Here is a 19658-nt window from a genome sequence, read left to right as displayed (position 1 = left end):
GTAGCCTATGTTTTCTTATTTGATGGGGAGAACCAGGGGGAAAAAATGAAGTGAGCACTTGTTACACTGGATTGGGGGTCATCTACTATCTCATTTAATGCTCATAACAAACCTTTGAGGTTATCTTTTATCCCATTATAAATGAGAAAATTCTGACTGAAAGTGGTAACTTAACATTGTCCATAGCTGGTAGATATCAGATCCTGGAGTGGAACCCCAAGAAGTCAGATTCTCAATCCCATGCTCTTACCCTCAAAATTACAGGAGAGTCCATGTGGCATCACAGCACATGTTGTCTTTTATTTTCCTGCTACCTCTTTTTATCATTCAAAGGGCTTAAAGCTCTCACTTGGGGCTCACACCCTGGGTGCTGGCATAAGCTTTCCTACGAATAGCCATGTACTGTCTGCAGCATGCAGCAGGGAGAGAGCTAGTGGATGGACAGAAAGTAAAAAACGGAACTCCAGAAAAGAGTCAACAGCCATGAATCAAGTAAAAAAGGAGGCTGGCAGTTCCAGAGCAAGGTGAATAAGTCACCTACATACAAGAAGAACATACTCTCAGGGAAGCAGCAGAGCCCAAGAGGGAGAGGTGGCTGAGAGGAGGTGAAGGATGGGTATAAATTGGACTTAGCCACAGATCATGAGATTAACAAGGTCAAGAAAGTGGGTATCAGTCCTCTTGTTGAGGACTTGGTAAAACACCTATCCAGATATGGAATTCAATACGTAAGAGGTTGGGGCATATAGAACAAGGATGGGTAAAATAATCTCCCAGAAGAAGATACAGGAAGCAATCACACCGTATACTTGGGCAATATTTTCTATTCTGAAGGTTTATGACTTCTGTGTTAGACATAAAAATGCCCCCCATAAAGATGTCCACATCCTAACCCCCAGAACCCATGAATATGATATCTTACATGGAAAAATGCAGCTCTGCGGATGTGCTCATGTTTATGGACATTAAAATGGGGAAATTATCCTGGATTATCTGGGTGAACCAATGTAATCACAGGGGCTCTTCAAAGTAGAAGAGGAAGGCAGAATATTTGGCCAGAGAGATGTGACAACAGAAAAAGAGGCAGTAGAGATTCAAAGGATGAGAAGGACCTGACCCATCATTGTAGCCTTTGAAGATGGAAGAAGGGAGCTGCAAGGCAAGAAATGTAAATAGTCTCTAGAATCTGAGAAGGACCCTCAATAAGCAAGGACACAGGGACTTCAGCCCCCCTAAAACTGCTCTTTCTAGCCCTAACCAGTTTGGCTCAGTGGATACAGTATCGACCTGGGGACTGAAGGGTCCCAGGTTCAATTCCGGTCAAGGGCATGTACCTTGGTTGCGGGCACATCCCCAGTAGGGGGTGTGCAAGAGGCAGCTGATCAATGTTTCTCTCTCATCAATGTTTCTAACTCTCTATCCCTCTCCCTTCCTGTCTGTAAAAAGTCAATAAAATATATTTTTTAAAAAATAAAAAATAAAACTGCTCTTTCTAAATCACCAATGAGTTGTATATTTTTAAATCTAAAGGTGCATTCTCAGCTCTCCTTTTACATATTATCAGCATCATTTGACAAAGTTAGTCATTTCCTCTTCCTGTACTTGGCCTCCAGGACATCATGATCTTTTGTCCACCAGCTACTTCTTTCCAGTCTCCTTTACTGATACCACCATATCTCTATAATCTCTCAACATCAGAGTTCCCTGAGTTTTAGTCTTGGACTTCTTCTTTTATCTATTTACACTCACTTCCTTATTGACCTACACCAGTCTTATGATTTTAAACATCATATTTAATCTAACAACTCCCAAATGTACATCTCCAGTTTGATCATTTCCCTTGACTTCCATATGTTCAGCTCTCTACTCAACATCTCCAATAAACATCTCAGATATAACTTGTGCAAAACAAAACTCCAAATCTTACCCCCAGATCAACATACTTCACCCACTGTCTTCCCCAGATAAGCTGATGACCCTGAAAGTTACTCAGGCCAAAAATGTTAGAATCACTTTTTCCCCCTCATTTTAAAATTCTTTAAAAAGTGGTATGACTGTTGAAAGAAAAATTTATAACACTGTATGATGGGATTTTCAATGTATTTTTCAATATTATTAGCCTTTTTATTATTGTTCTAGACAGTATTACAGATGTCTTCAATCCCCCCTTTTTCTCTCTCCTCCCAGCCCCTGCCCCACCCTGGCCTTCACCACACTATTGTGTGTATTTATTGGTTATGCATATAAGTATATAAATTCTTTGGTTAATCTCCCTCCACCCCCAAGATATATTGAGTAGCCAATAAGAAGAAGACAAATATTGCATGATCTTACTCAGGAGTAGAATCTAATGAACATAATAAACTGATAAACAAAATAGGTACAGAGGCATCAAACAGAATGACTTCTGATTCCTCTCTTCTCTGATATCTCATATCCATTCTATAGCTAAATCCTGCCAGTTCTACCTTTAAAACATTGCAACAATCTTTATGTATTTAATGTCTTTAATATGTCTTTGAGTGTAAATTCAGTATTTGTACATATAGAGTTAAGCAATTATCACCACTATTTAATTTTAGAATATTTTCATGATCCCTAAAGAATCTCTACACACATAAGCAATCACTACCCATTTTCTCTATATTTTGCCCCTGGAAGCCACTAATCTACTTACAATCACTATAGATTTTCCTCCTCTGGACCTTTCATATAGTAAATGGAATCATATGATATATATAGTCTTTTTTGACAGGCTTTTTCACTCAGCATTATGTTTTCAATTTGTATCTATGTTGTAGCATGTATGAGAACTTCTTCCCTTTTTATGACTGAATAATATTCTATTCTATATATATCAATAGTAAGATCATGCAAGATATTTTATTTTAGGCAGAAAAAACATTTCTAAACTTTTCTTCTTGGTGTCATCTGAAATTAAGAATAAAACATTTACTAGAATAAAATGTAATGCAGAATCTTGTTGACCTGCAGTCTGCTGATTCTGGATCTGCTCTTTCGTAAAGCTCTATAAGCTTTCCTTTTATCTTCGATATTCTTAAGTTTTTCTATAATGTGCATAAGAGTGAAGGGTTCTGTCCCAACTTATTCATCTTGTTTCACACCCTGTGAGCCTTTTCAATCTAGTTTTTTTCATTTATTTTGTTTATTTGTTTTATCTATTTACTCAGTGCAATTCTTGGTCATTAATTCTTCAAATAATTTATTCCTTCTTTTCATTTTTAACATCTCCTTCTGGAAATCAAGTTACACAGACACTTACCCTGTTATTTCTTTTATCTTTTTTTATGATTTGATTTTATTTTACACTAGGTGGTGGGCCAAAGCTATCCTCCTTAATAAAGTTGACAATTAGCTTCACTTAGAACATTTTTAATAAACCACATTAACAAAAAGTATTATTGCAAATTGTTCTGCAATCCAAACATACAATAGCTTGGAAAACAACGTTTAGAAAACAAAAGCCAATGTAAAAAGATAGATAAAAACAACTAAAACAGTGCAGATTTTGTATGGCTCTGATTTCACCATTTCTTACTGTATCGTCAAAGTCAAAAATCCTTTCCTTCCGCTGGCTCCATTGCTCGGGACTTAAAAAAAAACAAAAAAAACACCTTTCTTCCTGAGTTCAGTTCACCTCAGGATCCACCCAGTATTCTCTAATATAGGCCTTTTCCTTTAAAGTCCCCAACGCTGACGTACCTTGTTCTCCCAACCTGAGATGTGTTACCCTGTCTGCTGCTGCTGCTCTGCTTGGAGGATGGCAGAGCTCTTGACGTTTCATCTGTCTTTTGCTTCTTTACAGCTTTTTCTGGAGTAAAGTGCTTCTTCTTCTTTCACTGTCACCTTCACTGTCAGAATCACTGCCAGAAGAGCTCAAAGAAACAAGTTCTTTGATTTAGACACTGCTCTGCCCCCACCATGTTATTTCTGTGTCAAACAGCCTTTCTTCTCTTTTACATGTTCCATCTCTTTATTACTTCCCAATGCCTTCTAAGAGAGTTATTTGAACTGGCCTTCCCATTCATCAATTCATCATCAGCTATGTCGATTCTGCTGCTTAATCTAATTGCTGCGTACTGAAAGGAAATCAGACTTGTCCTCTCCCCAGGACTGTCCACTAGGGCAGGAGTGTAACCTACACTCAGCCAACCAGAGGCCCATGGCCAGGATTTTGGACCTTGGAGCTGTGACACAACGGGACCCATTCACAGAGGCAGTAGCAGTGTCCAGACCCAACGTTGACAGGTGCAATGTGGGGGGGGGGGTGCCAGTATCAGTCCTGTACAGTGACTTGGTTGTGTTCTCAGAGATTTAAACCCTCTTAGTTCCCATATTGACACTGACTCTCTGGCCTTCCCATGGATTCTTTGAGATAGCCTATTCTCTTCCAACAGGTTTACTCTCTCATATGAAGTTGAACATATGAATTGGGTCCTGGGAGAAGTATAGGAGAGCTGAAGCGCCAATTACTTCCTTCTACATAATTCAGACTCTATAGATACTGTAATAAGTTGTGGTTCAAATAAATAAAGTTAAAAAACATAGTACTTAAAGTTTTAAAATGAATTACTGGTAGAATGACAAATAAATAAAACTAATCAAATTTAGGAGAGGGGAACAGATGTGTGGTTAAGTGAGATACTCCCCCAACTTTGATGAATGGGATTCAGAAGTTAAAGTTCAAAGTTGATAAAACCAAGTAAGAGAAGCAAATCTTATTATTTAGAGTTGTGAAAATAATCACTGGAAGAACTAAGGTAAATGGTAAAATATGACTCTATTTGGTTAGTGAGACATACTAGAGAGTAGAATGGGCAAGTGTTGCATTTCATTTTCTACACCATTTAAATATTCTTCAGTCCTCCTGTGGCCACATCATCACAGATCATACCTCATGATAGAAAGGAATGCTAGTATAGTAATATGTACATACAGGTGCGCATGGAGCCAACTGCAGTGCCGCAGCTCTGAGAATGCAAACTATAAAAGATTTAATTACATAGGAATCAAGTCAAGAACACAGATTTGCCTCCAGATTTGTTTTCTTGGATAAAACACAAAGCAGCCTCACACCCATCATGAGCTAAATCAGGTTCAGAAAAGGAAGGAAATCCAATCCCAAAAGGTGACTGGGAAAATGCAAGTGTTTTATCCCTAGGAAAAGCAAGTCTTAAAAATGTCCATCTGTCATGATTTGACCTTGACTCCCAGGCCAAAACCAAACTTGCAAGATTAGTTGCTTATTTAATCTGTTTAAAAATACTCATAAACTTGAGCATTCCACAGGCTAAGGCTAGCATAAATTCTTTCAAGTATGAACAAGAGGGACTTAAGATTTACTGGAATACACAACAAGACTTGGAGTCCAAAATTCTGGGACTGTTTTACCTGCATTTTTACCAATTGATAGTTGATGATCATCACTCCAGCCCAAGTATTTTTGTCTATAAAATGGGCTTAGCATCACTAACTGCATAGAGTTGCTATTAAAACGTAATTAAATTTTGGACTATATACAAGAATACTGGATAAAATGTAAAGTCCTAAAAAATATTAGGCACTATTATTATCATTACAACAGTTGGTCACAAAGGACATCTGCATAAACATAGCCATGGCATAATGAAAAATTCATCCTGCTACTAAAAATATAACCAAGGAGAAGCATCTCTCTACATGAAAAGATGGATTATCCCAGAAGGCAAAAGATGGTGCTTGACCTCACACAACTCACAGTGGTGTCAGCAGAGCCAGCTCTTCCCTTAAGGACTAGCATCCACATGGACCTACCATGAACCTCAGCCTACAACTTTCAGTAAGGAAAAGACACATGTTGGAGAAAATAGATTAATAAAATAGATTAACATGATATATATATATAAAGAAGTGAAAAAAAATTAGGTATATTAAGGATTGTCCATTAGATTCCAGCTCCCCTAGAACTAAACCTAAGTCATGTGTTTAAACAAGGCTAAAACTTAAGGCTGAGAAAGTACATAGAGAGAGGGATGGGATTCAGGGGAAGGCAAAGCTAGCTCTTCAGGAAGGTAGCATGTCCAGGAAAAAGCCCTGGCCCAGCAGTCAGGACACTAAGCTCTGGTCCCAGCACTGCCATAGGCTCTCTAGGAGAGCAAGTGCCCCTCACACCCTTCTTGCCCCAGTCCAGCTTTGGACTTTGAAGCTTAATACAGATCATAGTGGCTAACTGACTTTTATGACTCAAAGAACCTTCCAGAAATATAAAGATGATTTGTTGTTGTTTTTTAATTAGATAACTAGACCTACTATCTTAAGTAAATGAGAAAATTATTAGATATATCTTTTTTTAAAAGCTTATCCAAAATGACTAACACTAATGCATAGGTGAATTTTCATAAAAATTCATAATCACTGAATTAATTGTTCCTAATCTCTGTTTTCTATAATAGAAAAATGTAACTTATAGATGTAATTTTAAAAGAAATTACTTAATATATATAGAACAGAGCATCCTTTTACCAAACATAAAGCCCAAGTATTGATTTCTTTTTTCTTTTTCTCTTTATTTAAATATTTTATTGTTGACACTATTGCAGATGTCCCCCATTTTCTCCCCCTTTGCCCACCTCCACCCAAGCCTCTGTCCTCCGGGGTTGATTTCTATAATACATGAAAATAATGTACTTTGCATCGCCAAGAGAGAAATAATTTGATTTTTTAAAATATATTTTTATTGATTTCAGAAAGAGGAAGAGAGAAAGAGAGCAAGATAAAAACATCAATGATGAGAGAGAATCATTGATCGGCTGTCTCCTGTATGCCCCTCACTGGGGATTGAGCCACAATCTGGTCATGTGCCCGACTGGGAATCAAACTGTGATCTCCTGGTTCATGGATCAACACTCAACCACTGAACCACACCAGCCTGGCAGTATTGACTTTTATTCTGTATTTTCTGTTGCCCATTTGTGTGAAAAAAGGAAAAATTTAAAAGATGTAAAAGTCTTATAGAGATCTATCAAAGGAGTGTCTCAAAAGAGTATCCTGGCCACTTCTTTCTCTGCAACTCACAAGCCTCAGGATTTCCAAGCGCGCACTGTCTTCCACAGGATTCTCTGACAAGCCTGCTTTATCCTGGGATTCCCCATGATCAATATGACAGAATGAAGAGAAGGATAGGCAGCCATGACTGTCTCCGAGATGAAGACAGTGGTGAGATCAACAGGAGAAGTCTTAGATTTGATAGAGAAGGGGCTGGCCACGATGTAAACCAAGTAAAGTATAAGGAAGCAGACCAAGGACTTCAGGACAGTGATGTGAGCCTTGGCTCGAGCATCATTCCGGCCAGCTGTATGGACCTTCATCTTCTTATGGTGTCTATACAGAGAGACAATTAACATCCCAGAGGAAATTAGAAACACCGAGAAAGGAAACCCACATCCTGCATTGAGCTGTAATATATACAGATACTGCAAGTCTGAAAAGGAGTACAGAATGCTGCTGTTTCCTTGGAAAGGACTGTGGGGCTTTAAGCCAACATCGGCTATAATTAGCAGATTGATCAGGAGGCACCCCAGAAGACACCAGGCACTCAGGCTATAGGCCCTCTGCTTTAGCCATAGGCAGACAGGGTGTTCAAAGGTCGTGATCTTCTTGCAGTAGAAGACACTGAGGAAAGTGGCAAACCACAGGCTGGCCTGGCTGACCACAACCCAGAAGACACTGATATAGCGAAACCAGATGCAGCTCTTGAAAATCGAAAACAGTATTAGGTCCACCATAATCAGGCACTGCAGGAGAAGTCGGCAGCCAGCCAGGCCCAGGACAATGAGGTTGTAGGAGGACTCCTTGAGTTTTCTTACCCATTCTACAAAACTCCAGACCACAAGGACTCCATTTCCAACCAGGCCAATGAGAAATTCAGTCACTGCCACCACCATCAGCAGTCCTAGGGTGGCAATATGCATGGCTGAGGAAGGAGTCCCTCACGATAGGCTCAGGAGGTACTCTGCTTCCCTGCTGATGAACGTGTACGGCTCCTGGCTGAGCTTCAGATCCCCTGAGGATGACACCACACTCACGGTAAATTTTCACACCACAAAATGTGGATTTAGCCTTGCCCTTCTGTAACCTGTCCTCAAGCAGAGTCTGAACAGCTGTGACCAGGAAGAGACAGTTCAGAAGTTATGATCCCCTCTGTATTTGCATACACATGAATGAACTCTGACCCTAGACTCAGAGATATGAAACAGTAGAACAGACACTAACTTTCCTCCTCCAGGGTCACGAGCTAACATCTAGACACCAGCATGTAATATGAGAAGACCTCCCAACAAGAAAGGTGGGATCAAAACATTCTCAGATTCCATACCTTGCCAGATGTGAGCTCTTATGTATAAAAATAAATTTTATTTTCATATAAAGAACTGTGAACATATAGGCATAAAAGCTGAATAAATTCAGACATTTTAAAAATATTTCATTATCAAAGAGATAGAAGTAGGGGAAGTTTTTTGTTTGTGTTTTTTTTTAATATATTTTATTGATTTTTTACAGAGAGGAAGGGAGAGGGACAGAGAGCCATTCTTGTTAATCAGGATCTTGAAGTCACTTGCCCTTTATGATAACAATCATCGCACACTTGACTTGGCATATACCTCATATTAAGGTCTTAGAGAAAAAAAATGAGGAAGAAGATGAGCTCAAAGAAGTGAAAAAAAAAAGACTAGCACAGCTATAAAAAAAATATAGGGAATGTGAGAGACTTTGCAAGAGCCTCTCTCTTGCAGCTCGGCCACCATCATGCCATCCAGACTGAGGAAGACCTGAAAACTTTGGGACATGAGCCACGGCACGGCTACATTGGCAAGCACAGGAAACACCGGGGAGGAAGGTGGGGGCACAGTAATGCTGGTGGCTTGCATCATCACAGGATCAACTTCAACAAATATCACCCAGGTTACTTTAGTATGAGGCATTACCACCTAAAGAGGAACCAGAGCTTCTGCCCAACTGTCAACCTTGATAAACTGTGGACCCTGGTCAGTGAGCAGACACAGGCAAGTGCTGCCAAGAGCAAGACTGGAGTTTTTCCTATCACTGATGTGGTGCGATCGGGCTACAACAAAGTTCTGGGGAAGGGAAAGCTCTCAAAGCAGCCTATCATTGTGAAGGCCAAATTCTTCAACAGAAGAGCTGAGGAGAAGATTAAGGGTGTTGGTGGGGCCTGTGTCCTGGTAGCTTGAAGCTACATGTCCACAAGTAAAAAAAAAAAAAAAAAAAAAAAAAAAAGAATAAATAAATACAGGGAATGTGCTTCATTTATTGTCCAGATTCAAACTTCCCTGGGACTGGCCCAAAACAGATGTGTTTGTGGAAGACTAAATTCTAAGACGGCCCAAGACTCCCACTCAGAATAATCCTTCAGCTGCAATGGGGCTATGAATAAAATGGGATGGCATGTCTGTACTTATATTACATGGCAAAGATGAAGGGCTTCTGCAGATGTGATTAAGATCCCAAATCATTCAAGTTTGACTTCATCAAAAAAGAGATCACCCTGGATGGTCCCAACTTAATCACCTAAAGTCTTGGAAGAGGGACAGGGCTCTCCTGCCAGCCTTGAACAGTCCCGCTGCCACATGGTGAGAAACTGCAGGAAGCCTCTAGATTCTGAGACTGGCCCCCAGTTGACAGCTAGTAAGAAAACCTTAGTCCTACAACTGCAAAGAACTGAATTCTTTCCACAAAAGAGTGCTCTGAGCTCCAAGGAAAGTACAGCCTAGCCAACATCTTCACTGTATCCTGTGAGACCTTGCAGAGAGAGTCCACTAAGGCTGTGCCCAAACTTCCTGATCCCAGAAGTTGTGACACACGAATGCATGTCCCTTTAAGCTTCTAAGTTTGTGTTACTACACAGAAAACAGAAAAGCAGCACAGTGTTCAAACCAGGCTAGAAGCGACTTTGAGTAAATGAGGAGAAAGAGGAATTGGATGAGGAAGAAGGAGGAAGGCTGGGCTAGCTTTTTAGGAAGGCAGCATGAGCGTGGTGGAAAGAGTTCTGTAGGAGGAGTCGGGAGCTGCTTTTCTGTTTCCTGTGTAGCAACACAAACTTTGGACTCAGAGCTGTCTCAAGCATTCTACAAAGCTGCAGGCAAACCACTGCTCACTCTGGACTTCAACTGGTCTAATAAAAATACAATGGAGTTTAGGATCAGATTTCCATTCATTCACATAGGGTAAGAGTGTGTATTATGTGCCAGGCAGTGTACCAGGCACAGGAGCACAGCAGTGAGCATGCACAGCCCCTGCTTCCAGGGAACACACCTTGTAAGACCTGGGGCCTACAGCTGTGGAGACGCAGAAGAGAAGGTCATAATCTGCCACAGGCCAGAAAACCTGGGTGAGAGATGAACCTCTCCCTTTTTATTGAATTTATCAGGGTGACATTGATTCATTGCAGTGTTACTTACAATAGCCAAGATCTGGAAGCAACCCAAGTGCCTATCAGTAAATGAGAGGATAAAAAAAGCTGTGGTACATTTACACAATGGAATACTACTTGGCCATAAAAAAGACGGAAATCTTACCTTTTGTGACAGCATGGATACATCTGGAGAGCATTATGCTAAGTGAAATAAACCAGTCAGAGAAAGACAAGAGTAGGGTTTTTATGGTGACTTTTGACAGCAGACATAACTGCTCTTCTCTCATACCCTGCCCTTCTCTAGGTTCTGGGCAGTGAAACATCATACAAAGCATAGTAGTTGACTGATATGTATCCAGAAAGCCTAGACAGGCCTAAAATATAGATATAGATATAGATAGATATAGATATAGATATATATATATATAGAGAGAGAGAGAGAGAGAGAGAGAGAGAGAAATTGTCATAAATATAATGGTTTCTTGATAGACTATTTTATTACTGGTATTAAGGCTAGACCCAGTCAGAGAAAGACAAGTATTACATGATTTCACTCATATGTGGAATCTAATGAACAAAATAAACTGATGAATGAAATAGATCCAGAGACACAGAAGCATGGAACAGACTGATGAATCTCAGAGGGAAGGCCTGGGGAAAAGGCTCACTTATAGAGGGGGAGATTAACCAAAGAACTTATATGCATACATGCATAACCCATGGACATAGACAATAATGTGGTAAAGGCCTGGAGGGTAGGTGGGTGCAGGGTAGAGGAGGTTAATGGAGGGAAAAGGGGGACATCTATAATACTTTCAACAATAAAGATAAATTTTAAAAAATAAATTAACATTAATTTTAAAAAGGCTAAACCACATAGGAAATTGAAATAATTGGTTAAATCCAATAACAAAAATGCTTGCCTAGCCCCGTAGTTGAAGTAGACCTATGAACCAAAAGGTCACCAGTTTGATTCATGTCAGGGCACAAGCCCAAGCTGCAGGCTCAAAGTGTGGGTGTGCAGGAGGCAGCCAATCAATGATTCTCTCTCATCATTGATGTTTCTATCACTCTCTCCCTCTCCCTTTCTCTTTCTGAAATCAATAAAAACATATTTTTAAAATAATAAAAAAATTTTAAAAAGAAAAATGCCTTAAAAATATCTCGCAACTAATGTACAAAGTTGTATTTTTTGAAAAACACACATTATTTCAAAATAATAGCTATTTTCTACTTCCCTTCATCAGGGGAGACATAGTGTGTTGGTGAAGAAAATGGAATTATCTGCAGCAATTTAGAAAAATGTGATACTTCCCATGCAAAGTATAAAAACTCAGTTTTGTGTTCTGAGTTTTATTAAAATAATGTACTTTGCACTGGTTGGGGAGCAATAGCTCTGGTTTCTACTCTGTTTTTCATGTTACCCTCATATTTTATTCCAAAATCAAAGAAGAATTGAGAACAAAAATAATAACTTTACTTAATTTTACAGTAAATTAATTGTATGCTGGCAATTGTCTGGAGTAGGGCTAACTAGATCTTTTTCCCATGCCGTGGCCTCTAGTATCTTCAAGCCCAGACCACCTTCCACAGAATTCTCCAATAAGTCTGATTCCTCGTGGCCATTACGATAGAATGTAGAGAAAAAGTGTAGGCCATCATGTGTGTCTCAGAAATGGGACAGTAGTGAGCTAGGAGAGGGAAGAGTTGGAGACTATGGGAGAAGGATAGCTATCACACAAAAAGGCAAGTCGAGGAGAAAGAAGTAGCTACACGATTTCAGTTTCAAAGACTCGGGTCTGAAACCTTCACCCAAAAAAATGCCCTCCCCCATGAAGTTGCAAGGCTAAGTACAGCTCCATCCCTCGTCTACATCTGACATAGCTCACTGACCCTGTGTATTCCAGTACACAGGCAGCCTTTTCAGGGCCTCCTAGAATTGTGCCCGCATTGCCACTAGATGGCGTCAGGGCAGCTCTTCTATAGCAGCTGTTAACCTAAGGCAAAGCAGTTCTCTTAATGCTCGGAATGAGTCCAGAAATTCAGAAACTGAGACGCCTAAGCACATCATTAACAATCATGTGTAACAGGAACAAAAAGTGCAGCGTATATATATTCAGAATTTTTCCAGCCCCTTTCCCACCACCCTATGAAGAGGTGGGGTTGGGGCTCTGGTTTGGTATAATTTAGGTCCTGGGAGGGGGAAAGGAAGCATTCCTGGCCTGCGTGCAGCAAGGATCACAGTCTTAGAGGAAGAACGTGATAAGCACGAGCAGGGATGGAGACCGTGAATGAAGAAAAGCACAGAATCGGGCGACTCGGCAGATGAGAGAGCAGGAGCCCTTTTTGTCTGCTTCCGTAAGTATGAAGATTGGGGAAGAGAGCTAAGCACAGTAGACAAGATTCAGGAGACCCCTGTAGGAAGCTGGGCTTCATTCCCTTTCCCTTGGGAGTGAGCTGGACTGAGAGATTTCTAAGAAAGAGAGTCTGAAAAGGGAACTAGAGAATTGGGCAGTGGAGAAACCCAGCAGACACCACCTTAACCAAGCCATCGAGGGTCACATGACCAGTGATAAGCCATAATGATATCACTACCCATGAGGAGATGTGATGAGAAGGGCACTTCCCCTCCCCAAAGGCCCATAATCCCAATCTAACCATGAGAAAAAGATCAAACAAACCCAGATAGAGGGACACTTCACAAAATGCCTGCACAGTAATCTCCAAAACTGTTAAGGGCATGAAAACCAAAGGGAGGTCGAGAAACATTACAGAGCAGAGTACACTAAGAACTGAGGACTAAATGCAACATGATATCCTTGATTGGATCCTGGCAAAGAAAAAGAATATGTGTGGGGAAACTGGTAAAATTTGGAGAAGGTCTGTAGGTTAGTGAATGGGTAATGTATCAATGCTAGTTTCTTAGTTTTAACAAATGCATTAGATTATATAAGATAATAACAGCAGGAAAACTGGGTGAGGAGAAGAGGGATCTCTCTGTACTCTCTGTAACTTTTCTGTAAAATAAAATTAAATTAAAAATTCAAGCTTTACTTTTGAAAAGTTACGTAAAACTCGGTTACAGAAAACTGTATGAAAATTATGTTTTTAACAAGTTGGGCATTGTGTTTTTCCAGAGGAGACTCAGAAGGCTGAGGGGTTTCCCCTAACACTGTAAGATCATGTTAAGAAGAGATGGCCGACAGGGCTTTCTGGATCTCTGCTCATCCAAAGCCAAGTGCTCCCAGGTTCAGATGAGCCCTGGACCTCAATGAGACACACACCTCATGACCAGCTCCCTGTAAGGCAATGGTTCTCAACCTTGGCTGCACATTAGAATCACCTGGGAATCTTTTTAAAATCCTGATTTCTGGGCCTCATCTCTGGAAATTCTGTTTCTTTGTTATGGGGTGGGGCCACAACATTAGTAACAAAGAAACAGAATTTCCGGAGGATGAGGCCCAGAAATCAGGATTTTAAAAAGATTCCCAGGTGATTCTAATGTGCAGCCACGGTTGAGAACCACTGCTGTAAGGGGATTTATAAACGGGGCACTTGCAGCCATTCATAGAAAGACATTGTACTTCAATGTCAGACAGATTCGGGTCTGCTTTCCAACTCAACCAGTGGGTAGCTATATCCTTAGAAGAGTCAATTAACCTCTCAGATCTTCATATTCCTCTTTTTAAAAATTATAACCATGTTCACCTCACAGGGCTATTGTGATGAGAAAAGGACATATGAAATTATCCAGCCTGGTGTCTAGAAAATATTATTATCTAATTAATGTTACTTTTCTTTCCTTCCTTGGTGGTTTCTCTCCATAATCACTCCTTTCAATAAAGTAGGAGAGCGCCTGAAGTCTGATATAATTCACAGGATGCAAATACAGGAAGAACTGAGCTGCTACTTCTAAAGAAAGGTGGTCAGCTCTGTCTGATTCCAGAATTTCTGGAAAGCAAGAATAAAGAAGGAAGACTAGCCCAGGCCTTTAAAAGCATCCACTAAAGTTAAAGATATAGAGACTTAGTGCATAATATCAGTGCAGCTATTTCTTTTCTTGAGATTCAGATCATCATTCTACAAATCTACACTCATTGTCCCAACTATGAGGGCAGCAAAATTGAGACAAATAATTTTCCTGTATTTAAAATAGGTCAGAAATGCTATTAAACAAATCAAGTATGTACCTATGTGTAGACAGCTCATCTGCAAGCAAGCTGTACCCAAATGGAGTCATTTACCAGGCCTCTTGCTCCTTCCTATTGAGGCAGTCTGTCCTGGCTTTTCCCTATGTACCCCACAGCCATCAGTCACAGTGTCCCAGCTGTTTTGACATAATGGTACTACAGGTCCCCCAGAAGACGGAACTCACAGCCGTCCCACCCAGCTTGGGGATGATGGTGTGCAGTCCGTGTCCCTCCCCCTGCTATTGTCTTTACCCTTCATGCTCCTTTTCCCTCTCTCCTGTGGGATCCCCATTAATCCTTTCACTTCCTTGTTAATTTCCACATCAGACAAATTCTCACACATTCACAGTTTCCTGACACCCTTTTTCTCTCAGGGAATAAAACTGGTCCTGGGCCAGTTATCCAAATCCCTGGGGAGTTTTGTTTGTTTTAAATTTTGTAATGTTGACATCATTGAAGGAGTCCCCCTTTCCCCACTCCCCTTTGCCCAACTCCACCCTCCCCCGCCTCCTCCTTTCTTGGCTTTTACCAAATTATCGTCCATGTCCATGAGGTATGCATATATGTTCTTTAGCTATTTCCTTCACCTTCTTTATCCAGTCATTCCCCACCTCCTCCCCTTGGGCACCAACCAGTCTATTCCATGTATTCATGCTTCTGGTTCCATTTTGTTCATCAGTTTATTTTCTTCATTATAAATTTTAATGAGATCATATAGTATTTATCTTTCTCTGACTGCCTTATTTCAGTTAGCATAATACTCTCCAGGTCCATCCACAATGTCACAAATAGTAGTTTTATCAAAATGCTTTAAAAAATTACTGTTTGTACTTTGGGCATACATATTTTATTTTACAAATATTGGTATCATACTGAAGATTTTTTTTATTTCACTTACTAATATATCACAGGTATTTTCTCAGATCATATGAAATGTTTTCTTGATTATAAGAATACATAACTATAAACTACTTCATCATGAAGATATATATTATTGTATGCATTTATAGTATAGCCTGAGTTATTTGAGTAAGGCAAGAGAAATTACAGTGTCTAAAAGAAGGGAGATGCTTATTTCTCAGATATAGAGACTTAGTGCATAATATCAGTGCAGCTATTTCTTTTCTTGAGATTCAGATCATCATTCTACAAATCTACACTCATTGTCCCAACTATGAGGGCAGCAAAATTGAGACAAATAATTTTCCTGTATTTAAAATAGGTCAGAAATGCTATCAAACAAATCAAGTATGTACCTATGTGTAGACAGCTCATTTGCAAGCAAGCTGTAAGCAGTCAGAGCTGGTGTTACAGCTCCTCCGTGTCAGGAACCATGGAGCCAACTCTAAGATGGGTAATTGTTCCACCTTTCCTAAATAGTCACCTCACCTGCGTGGTCCAAGACGACCAAACATTACCTTCCAGCACAAGGACAAAGCCAAGGCAAAGGGGAAGGAAGGGCTTACCTGCCTAAGGGCGTCACCTAGAAATGACACATCACTTCTCAGACTCTATTGGCAGAACTTGATCACATGGCAACACCTACTTATAAGAGGAATCTATAAAATGTAATCAGTTGCCAAATTTTGATTAGCTAAAAATTCTTACTATGACAGAGAGGGGAAAGATAACAGGTACTGGGAACCAAGAGGGTTTCTGCTACTCATTTGGAGTTCTTATGTCATAACTTGCATTTAGTCACTCTCAGGAGTCTTTTTATCTCATAATCTTTATGTTCAAAATAATGAGTACCTCCAGGTCTTGTAGTATAAAAAAAACTGGTTTGGCTAATCCTTACTAAATATTGCAGTCAAGATTCTAGTAGTCAAAATGAGAAAAATCAGATAATTTGTAAAATTTGGTGATTTCTCTTTTTTGTTGTTAATCAAGAGAAAGTTATTTTAATAAGACTATTTTGAGGTCTGAAAATATTATGTAAGTATTTTATAAACACCAAAAGACTGTATAAATTATTATTCCCCAATTCTCATTCCAAAAGTGATCAATATTCCATCTTCACATTCCTGCTCCTCTATAGCCATAATTCTGATGCTCCAACAAAGAAAAAAATTTTTTTTAAAAAGGCAGCATTCTCCACGAGAATTGTACAGTGCCCATACAGCTCAGTGCATAAATTCACAAAGAGATGGCATAAAGTCACCAAAAGTCAGGCACTCCCACTACCAGTCCAATGGCTCCTCTTGGCTTTCCACTGAATTCCACATCATATGCTGAGGTACACTCTTTTGTAAAGTTTCACACAGCTTGTGTTGAGTTCACTATTTTAAACTTGCTTTTTAAAAAATTTGAAGATCTAATTGGCCTTAATTAAGAGATTCTCAAATGGAGCAGCTTCCCATCAAGCCACTAGAACAGCGGTTCTCAACCTGTGGGTCGCGAACCCTTTGGCAGTCAGACGACCCTTTCACAGGAGTCGCCTAAGACCATCCTGCATATGAGATATTTACATTACGATTCATAACAGTAGCAACATTACAGTTATGAAGTAGCAACGAAAATAATTTTATGGTTGGGTCACATAAAATTATGGTGGAACTGTCCTGGATTGGACTTCTTTAATACTAGTCACTTCCCTCCACCTAGCAACTCTGACCCTTCCATTCTTTCTAGTACAAATCTAGAAATTCAGTCCTCCATACTGTTTTCCAAGATATGCAAACAACCAGAGTCCATCGACACAGATGAATGTCTAAAGAAGATGTGGTACACATATACAATGGAATATTACACAGCCATAAAAAGATAATATATTTCCATTTGCAATAATATGGATGGGCCTTGAGGGTATTATGCTATGTGAAATATGTCAGATGGAAAAGTACAAACACTGTATGATTTCACTCATATGTACAATATAAAACAAAAAAGAAACAAATGAATAACAACAACAACAAAAAACTCATTGATACAAAAAAACAGATCAGTGGTTACAAGAGGGCAAGGGGAGTGGGGAAGGGTGAAATGGGTAAAGCAGGTCAATTAATATGGTAGCACATAGTAACTAGACTTTTGTTGGTAAGCACTATACAGTGTATACAGATAACAAATTATAATATTGCATACCTGAAATTTATATAATATTAATAACTAATATTATCTCAATAAAAAAAGAAAAAAGAAGAAGAAAATAAAAAATTCAGGCACTTATATTACAAAAAGGATAAACAACTGTCAGGGCTTAAACTACAGAGATGTGAACTATAATGTATTGATTAATTTGGGGGAACTTCCCATTATACTTCAGTAGCCAATAAAACAATGTGGTGATTTCTATTATCCAGGAATGTAATGCCCATGCAAAAAACATAAGTAATACCACAAACAAGTTCATTTTAAAAAGTGCCTAATTTAAAAATGTTAGCAAAAAAAATTTGCAAGCTGAACTGAAATGCAGGCACTCAAAGGCCTAAGAAGTCAGATCACAATTACAAAATGCATACATCAGACCACTGGGAAAACTGCTAACAGAGAAAAATCGTGCTCCCAAGCCATGAATTGACTCCAGCCACTGTTTACTACTGATATTCCACTATTTGTTGAAGCAAATAATCTTCTTTGCTTTGCTTTTAAGTTTAGGATGTGTGAGAACAATGAGAACAGAATGTCCTGGAATGTAAAAGGTGGAAATTATTATACATACGGATCTGGTTCCCAAATCCATCTCTTTAGAAAGGAGGTATTGGAACAGGGTGGCAACTGTATACGGAATGTAGAGGAGGAGGAAATAAGCCATCAGCTTTATAGCACCCACATGAGCTTCAGTCTGGGGATTCCAAAAGCCAGTGGCGTTTCTCTGCATCTTCTGTATATGTCTCCTCAAGGAGTTTATTAACAAGGAAGCAGAAGTCACATTAATGATGAACTGGAGAAATGAGTTCAAGAACAAAGAGAACACCACTGACAAGGTGCCCTCATCGGCGCTAAATTCTGTGCCATTTCTCTCCGTCGTCACAAATTCAGGAAAGAGTAGCTTCTGTCTGAGCACAATATACAGAAGCATGGTGAAGGCAGAAAGCAACACACAGGCCAGCAATAGCCTGGGGGTCTTTGGGGAGAGATTTCGTTTCAGCAGAAGAAAAATTGAGTATTTCAAGTTAGCAATCGTCACACAGTACAAGACATTGAGCAAAGTTACAAACCAGAGGCTACTGGAGTCCAAAAACATCCAAAACAACAGGAAAAATTTGGGTAAGTAAACTAACCTTTCAACATTTGGAGAGATGAAGAAGCAGAAGATGTTCACCAGGGACATTCCCATCATGAGAAATCTGGTGATGCCTAAGCTGAACAGGATCCTATCCGAAGAGGACATTCCGTGGCTTTGGACCCAAGTCTTGTAATTGATCACTGCAATAAACAGATTCACAATGAGTCCTACAAAATCCAAAACTACTGAGATAGTAAAAACAGAGAAAGAGAATATTTGGAACATCTTTAGTCATGGAGGACTCAACAGCTGTGGTGCTGATGTTGGGAACAGGGGAAATACTGAAATGTAGAAAGAGGCACCAGCATCCAGCCAGGAGGGTATTTCCTTTTTCATTTTTCCGCAGTGTGGCAAATGAGCCATTAGTGGTCTAAAAGCCAGCTGCTTTTACTGAGATGCAAATCTTCCAAGGATTGTATTACTATTTCTTCATTCATATCCTGTTTTCTTTAGAAATGCCTAATTCAAACAGCAAAGGTGGACCTGGGAATCCACTCCTCCAAGAGAAGGAGAGCTGAAGGGAGGAGTTATGGCAGGCTCCAAGGACTGCAAAGCCAAATGACAGAGTTCCTTCCAGCACTGTTTCTGTCACTGCTCCACAGTGAGTGCAGCTTTCTTCACAGCAAGCCCAGATAATGGTGGGAATCCCCATGCCTCACTTCTATGCACCCCCATCCACACATCCATGAATTACTTGAATCCACCTTCTCTCACCCCTCTCATCTGTTATGTCACAGCTGTCATTCTGGCCATGCTGATGTTACCCTTCCAGGCAACCAATCGATGTGTCTTTCTCACATCTATGTCTCTT

The 19658-nt window shown here is 39.8% G+C and overlaps 2 protein-coding genes and 2 pseudogenes across 2 annotated transcripts; 1 reads left to right on the top strand and 3 right to left on the bottom strand.

The window, feature by feature from the left end:
* Nucleotides 1–1011: 1011 nt before the first annotated feature.
* LOC111827177 lies at nucleotides 1012–6220 on the bottom strand (annotated as a pseudogene).
* Nucleotides 6221–7079: 859 nt separating this feature from the next.
* Nucleotides 7080–7970, bottom strand: TAS2R5 (taste 2 receptor member 5). Its single transcript, XM_006094726.1, has one exon. The coding sequence runs from the start codon at nucleotides 7968–7970 to the stop codon at nucleotides 7080–7082; it is 891 nt and encodes a 296-aa protein (XP_006094788.1).
* Nucleotides 7971–8805: 835 nt separating this feature from the next.
* LOC111827195 lies at nucleotides 8806–9251 on the top strand (annotated as a pseudogene).
* An 8918-nt stretch (nucleotides 9252–18169) lies between these two features.
* On the bottom strand, nucleotides 18170–19072 carry TAS2R4 (taste 2 receptor member 4). The gene has a single exon (XM_023758894.1). It carries the CDS (start codon nucleotides 19070–19072, stop codon nucleotides 18170–18172), a length of 903 nt encoding a protein of 300 aa, XP_023614662.1.
* Between the last annotated feature and the right edge of the window lie 586 nt (nucleotides 19073–19658).

This window comes from Myotis lucifugus, unplaced genomic scaffold, assembly GCF_000147115.1.
Source record: "Myotis lucifugus unplaced genomic scaffold, Myoluc2.0 scaffold_141, whole genome shotgun sequence".
Classification (NCBI taxonomy): Eukaryota; Metazoa; Chordata; class Mammalia; order Chiroptera; family Vespertilionidae; genus Myotis; species Myotis lucifugus.
The sequence above is the reverse complement of the archived record's forward strand: the minus strand, read 5'-3'. Positions and strand labels throughout refer to the sequence as shown.

Excerpts from the sequence above, each read along its gene's own strand:
- TAS2R4 (XM_023758894.1), bottom strand. The coding sequence starts at position 19,072 with ATGTTCCAAATATTCTCTTTCTCTGTTTTTACTATCTCAGTAGTTTTG.
- TAS2R5 (XM_006094726.1), bottom strand. The coding sequence starts at position 7,970 with ATGCATATTGCCACCCTAGGACTGCTGATGGTGGTGGCAGTGACTGAA.